Source organism: Geotrypetes seraphini, chromosome 5, assembly GCF_902459505.1.
Source record: "Geotrypetes seraphini chromosome 5, aGeoSer1.1, whole genome shotgun sequence".
NCBI lineage: Eukaryota > Metazoa > Chordata > Amphibia > Gymnophiona > Dermophiidae > Geotrypetes > Geotrypetes seraphini.
In genome coordinates this window covers 88,564,906-88,571,265 of record NC_047088.1, presented here as the reverse complement: position 1 = coordinate 88,571,265, position 6,360 = coordinate 88,564,906, and the positions used below count along the sequence as shown (strand labels likewise).

The 6,360-nt window shown below is 40.1% G+C and overlaps 1 protein-coding gene across 1 annotated transcript; it reads left to right on the top strand.

Annotated features, from left to right (window-relative positions):
* The first annotated feature begins 431 nt into the window (after positions 1-431).
* On the top strand, positions 432-1,274 carry LOC117360324 (olfactory receptor 1019-like). The gene has a single exon (XM_033944021.1). It carries the CDS (start codon positions 441-443, stop codon positions 1,272-1,274), a length of 834 nt encoding a protein of 277 aa, XP_033799912.1. The 5' UTR covers positions 432-440.
* Positions 1,275-6,360: the final 5,086 nt, after the last annotated feature.

The following is a 6,360-nucleotide window of genomic DNA, read 5'->3' as shown; positions in this document are numbered from 1 at the left end:
CTTAACGCCAGCATTGAGCTGGCATTAGTTCTAGCCACATAGCGCGGGTTTTGCGTGCACTAAAATGCTGTGTGCTAAAAACGCTAACGCAGCTTAGTAAAAGGAACCCTAAGTGGACTTCATGTCTGGGAAGTACACCTTAGCCAGTATCTTGAGAGCCTTGAATGTTTTAGAGAAAGGACCAAAAGGGACTCAAGATGCTAATCATAGCCAGTCTTGACACAAAGAGAGTATTTGATATGATCATGTTATAAAGTCAAACCTTTAGATACATTTGTATAATTTTTCCGTTTTACCCCTTCTTATTCCAACAGCTAGTCCGAATGGGCGAAATGGAAAAGATGAATCACACTAAGTTTACAGAATTCATTATTCTGGGTTTCTTTGAGCTGGCTGAGATGCAACTTCTACTTTTTCATGTATTTTTGATTATATATCTGATGTCGTTGACGGGGAACCTTCTTATTATATTCACTGTGTGCTCTGCTTCCCATCTGCATAGTCCCATGTTCTTTTTTCTCATCAACTTGTCCTTCCTAGAAATTGGTTATGTGACTCTCACAGTGCCAAAATTGTTAGCAGTGCTCATAGCTCAGGATAACACCATCTCTTTCATGAACTGTATGATCCAGATGTACCTGTTCCTGACCTGCACAGATATTGAGTTCTACCTTCTCACTGCCATGGCCTATGATCGCTATGTCGCCATCTGCAAACCCTTGCATTACAGCACCATCATGAGCAAGAAAGTCTGCATAATTCTAGCCACTGCTTCATGGACAATTTCATTTCTAAATCCAGTTCCTCATGTTATTCTATTATCACAGTCATCCTTCTGTAAGTCCAATGAAGTTAACCATTTCTTCTGTGACTTCACAGCATTGATGAGCCTGTCATGTTCAGAGACCCATGTCATTGAAACTATAACTTATATTGAAAGTCCATTTTTAGGTTTTACCCCACTCGTATTAACTATAATGTCATATGTGTACATTATTTCTGCTGTATTAAAAATCCAATCTGCTAAGGGTAGACAAAAAACCTTTTCTACCTGTTCTTCCCATCTTACAGTTGTCCTTTTATTTTATGGAACCACTATAGGTGTATACTTGAGACCAAAATCTTCATACTCCATGGATCTTAACAAACTACTTATTGTACTGCATATAACTGCAATTCCACTGCTCAACCCTTTGATGTATAGTCTGAGAAATAAGGAGTTGAAAGAAACATTATGGAAAAATATCAGGAGAACTATTTTGTTCCAGAATTAATAAAATGCTGTACACAGCATTTAATTGTAACATGTCAACAGGGAGTAGAGTGTCGGTGTTAATTTCATGTTATATCATATGCTTGTGACAAAACAAGCACAGTAGAATTGACCAAATAAATAAGGGTAAGGAAACTTGGTGTACAAAAATGTTTTTATTGAGATGAAAACACTTCAGATCTCATATCATCAGGTATGCAAGGACTTGACCTGGACTGCACTTTTGATACTCTGCCTGCATCAGGAGTCTATAAGTTCTTGTCAAAGACATGCCTGTTGGGTGAAGTCAAAAACAGAACTGCTATAGTGCAAAGCTGCTGCAAAACACCCTGAAGTCTACAGTGCCAAAAGCAATTGAGCAGTATGTGAGAATGAAAATTGCCATGTACATGTAGTGCTGCCTTTTAAGGGAGAGGATAGAGCAAAGTAGTGCTATGGGTGTATGACATCACATCTCTCGTTCTCACACAAAGCTCGGTTGCTTTTGGTACTGTAGACTTTGGAGCATTTTGATGAGGCTTTGCACTACAGGGATTTTTGTTTCTGACTACCCCAAAGAGGCACGTCTTTAGGAAAAACTTGTGGACTTCTAATGCAGGCAGTAGTGCTGAAACACAACCCATATTAAGTCCTTGTGTGCCTGATGTTTTGAGGTCTGATGTTTTCAACTCAATAAAACACATTTTTATGTACCAGATTTCTTTACCCTTGCCTAATTTTTTTTGTTAATCCTACAGTACATGTTTTGCTTTTACAACTTGTGGGGTTTTGGTTCTTCCCTTTTTTATGTGTGAAATAAGATGCTTATTATATGCTTTATAAAGAGAACAAACACACCCATATGCTTTAATAAAATAGGCTTCTACAACAATCTCCAGTAATTTCCTTGTACAATGTACATATTTTCCCAGATTCTATATAGGTAACCCAAATTTGGGCATGGATTCCAGATCTATACATAAACCAATTAATCAATTATTGGAGTTAATAATAACTCAGTTGGTAATAATTAGGAGTTACTCATGGATATGATCTATGCCCTATTTTATAACACATATGTCTTAATTCCATGGAGGAACATAATCAAAAGAAACATCTAAGTCTGATTTGGACATAGGGTGCTAGTTGCCCAAAGTCAGCAGCGGCAAAATGTCCATTCTCAAAAAGTATGTCCAAAATATATATATTTTTTAAAATCATCTTTCTATACATCCAGGCATTTGATTGTCTAGGCCAGGAGTGGGCAACAAGGGCTGCAATCCAGTCGGGGTTTCAGGATTTCCCCAATGAATATGCATGAGATCTATTTGCATGCACTGCCTTCCACTGTATGCAAATGGATCTCATGCATATTCATTGGAGAAATCGTAAAAACCCAACTGGATTGCAGCCCTCGTTGCCCACCCTTGGTCTAGACTGCTACTATGTCTATCTTTATACCACATTCTTGAACAAAAATTTGTCCAAGTTTGAAACAGAAGGTACTTGGATTTACCTAGTTAATGTAGGTATTCAAATCACTAACCAGGTAAGTGATCAAATAATGTTAGGATAGCACAAAGGAAATTCTGATTGATGCATTAAAAAAAAAAATGATATAGTGGAACTATAAAAGATTCAGAGAAATGTGGCCAAAATGATTAAGGGACTGAAACAACTACCTTATGAGAAGAGAATTTGGAGAAGAAACTACTGAAGGGAGATAGGACTGAGGTCTATAAAATCTTGAGAATTGAATGGGCAAACAAAATCAGTTGTTTATTCTATATAGTACAGTTAAATCAGAAAAATATTTTTTTTTCACTCAATCTACCATTGAGTGAACAGTGATCATCAACTTGGCAGCTAGGCTTCAATGCTAAAAAATGTAAAGTAATGCACCTAGGCAAAAAAAATCCACATAGAACTTACACACTAAATGGTGAAATCTTGTCCAGGACCATGGTGGAACGTGATTTAGGAGTGATCATTAGCGATGATATGAAGGCTGCCAATCAGGTGGAGAAGGCTTCGTCCAGGGCAAGACAAATGATGGGCTGCATCCGTAGGGGTTTTGTCAGCAGAAAACCTGAAGTCATAATGCCACTATACAGATCCATGGTGAGACCTCATCTCGAGTATTGTGTTCAATTCTGGAGACCACACTACCGGAAAGATGTGTTGAGAATTGAGTCAGTTCAGCGAATGGCTACCAGGATGGTCTTGGGGTTCAGGGATCTCACATATGAAGAAAGGCTAAAAAAACTGCGGATGTACTCACTGGAGGAGCGAAGAGAGAGGGGGGACATGATTGAGATCTTTAAGTATATCACGGGGCGTATCGAGGTGAAAGATGATATCTTCAGTCTTACAGGGCCCTCGGTAACCAGAGGACACTCGCTGAAAATCAGGGGAGGGAAATTTCAAGGTGATGCTAGGAAGTACTTCTTCACCGAAAGGGTGGTCGATCATTGGAACGTGCTGCCTCAGCAGGTGATTGAGGCCAACAGCGTGTCAGATTTTAAGAGAAAATGGGATATTCACGTGGGATCTATAGGGGAGTAAAGGTCAGGGAGTGGGTCATTGGTATGGGCAGACTCGATGGGCTATGGCCCTTTTCTGCCGTCAATTTCTATGTTTCTATGTTTCTATTATGCTTTGGAATAAGAACATAAAAATAGCCATACTAGGTCAGACCAATGGTTCATCTAGCCAGTATCCTGTTTCCAACAGTGGCTAAGCTAGGTCACAAGTACCTGGCAGAAACCCAAATAGTAGCAACATTCTATGCTACCAATCCCAGGGCAAGCAGTGGCTTTCCCCCATGTGTGTCTCAATAGCAGACTATGGACTTTTCCTCCAGGATCTTGCCCAGACCTTTTTTTAAACCCAGTTATGCTAACCACTGTCACCACATCCTCCAACAATGAGATCCAGAGCTTAACTATTCTTTGAGTGAAAACATATTTCTTCCTATTTGGTTTAAATAGGAAGAAATATGTTTTCAATGAGTGTCCCTAGTCTTAATTTTTGATAGAGTGAAAAATCCCATTCTACACCTCAGAATTTTGTAGACATCATATCTCCCCTCGGTCATCTCTTTTCCAAGCTAAAATGCCCTAACCTCTTTAACCAAAGAATATAGTAAAATCAGTTAGGATAGCTTGGTTTAAAAAAAAGGGTTTGGACAATTTTCTGGAGAAAAAGTAATTTTTATTAAGAAGATAGTCTTAGAGAAAGCCATTGATTATCCCTGGGGTAGGCAAAACTGTATTCATCTACTTTTTTGGATCATTTCAGCTGGCTATGCCCTGGATTGGCCACTGGTATACTTGATCTCACCTAGTTTGGCAATTCTGTTCTTCAAAGTATACATACATTACACTATTTAGAACAACATCACATGTATAGTATACAAAGTTAAATAAACTACATCAAACACCTACTCTGACAAGATAACTTAGACATTAGGGAGAGTAGGCTTCACCTAAATTAGTCTACAAAGTTACCCATCAGCATTCTGATACTTCTTTGGTGTCAGCAGATGAATTATTGAAGCTACTTGGGTTTTTCATTGTTTGATCAACAGTAGTACTCACTTAGTCATCCCACCCCCACACACATTCCAGACACACACAGGTGACACAATCAGCACTCACTCTCCAGCTCCCAGCACATTGTTCCACAAATTTTCTCGAGCTGCAGCACACTAAAGGTAGTGGCTACAGTTCGAGGCACCCGGAAGTGCACGGGTGTCACCATGATGATGTCACGTGCATGTGTGATGTCATCATATTGACATTTGCGCATGTACGAAGGCTCTTCAGACAGGCCCCAAGATGCCAGTCAAGGGTGCCAGCAGGGAAGAGGGATGGAGAGAAGGAGAGGCACAGGCACTAGCTGATTGCCTGCAGGATGTGCCTCTCGCCATGAGAGGCACGTCCTGTAGGTAGTCAGCTGGCGCAGGCACCTCTCTTCCTCCCCAGTGTGCTAAGGCACACCTGAAATCTTAGGATGCACACTAGTGTGCCACGGCACACAGTTTGTGATACACTGTCCTAGCACAAAGAAGGTTGACTGATTGGGAGTAGAACAGTGTGTGAGAGACAAGAAGCAGGGAAGATAGGCAGGGAAGGGGGTTGTTGGGATATGGCAGGTAACCGTTGTGGGGTGGGAGAAGTGGCTGGCAGAGGAGAAGTACTGGTTAGGTGAATGTTCAGATAGGGACACAGACAGACAGGCAATAATAAACTGTAGCACTCAGCAGCTCTCCAGTGGTTCAGACAAGCGCTCACTTCTTGCTTTCCAATCTCCAACACAATCAAATGGGTCAAAAAGACAATTTGTTCCACATCTTATTCGCTTTTAAAGCATGTCTAAATCTGGGCATGAGGGCCATTTTGAGAGAGACAGGCCGCCCGTTATACAGCTGACAGCGTGGAGACAACTTTGTTAACGAATCCCCTGAAGTAGCCTGCTTGCAGGCGAAATAGAAGATCTTGTCTATCGGGACGAAGATGTTTCTTCAGATGAGTGTTTGACTCTCTTATACACGCTAAGATGCAAAAGTGTTTAGCCACGCTACTAGATGTTGTTTAGAATTTATCTACAGCTGTAGCTGATTGCCACATATATAGTTAGTTTGGGGCTGTCTCACTTACTTATAGAAAATTATAGGACGTTGAATTTCAAATCCTTTGAGAATTTTCTGAAAACTATTCTTCTAAAGAGAGAAGTATGAAAGTAATTTATAACTGTACGGAGTTTTTTTATAAACCCGTGATGAGGTGGTGAGCTTTGGTACTTGTGTAGTCCTGGCGACCCACAATTGAGGTTTATTTTTCTCCGTTTATTTATGATTTTGTCAACTGTCCTGTTTTTGTGATTTTTTGTGTGAATGAACCCCTACTTTAACTATCTACAACGTACATTTAGTTGAGCATGTTTCACGATGGCCACAGAAGCCATTTTGCAGCAGAATGTACATTCCCTAAAGCGTTTTCATATATTATAGAAGCTGCATATTATCAGAGCATACTTTGATACCTCATCGTTCAGACTGTTAGTTCAGTCTTTGGTCCTGAGTCAATTGGATTATTGCAATCTTA

What these genes read in the sequence shown, in the direction of transcription:
- LOC117360324 (XM_033944021.1), top strand. Translation starts at nt 441, where the DNA reads ATGTCGTTGACGGGGAACCTTCTTATTATATTCACTGTGTGCTCTGCT.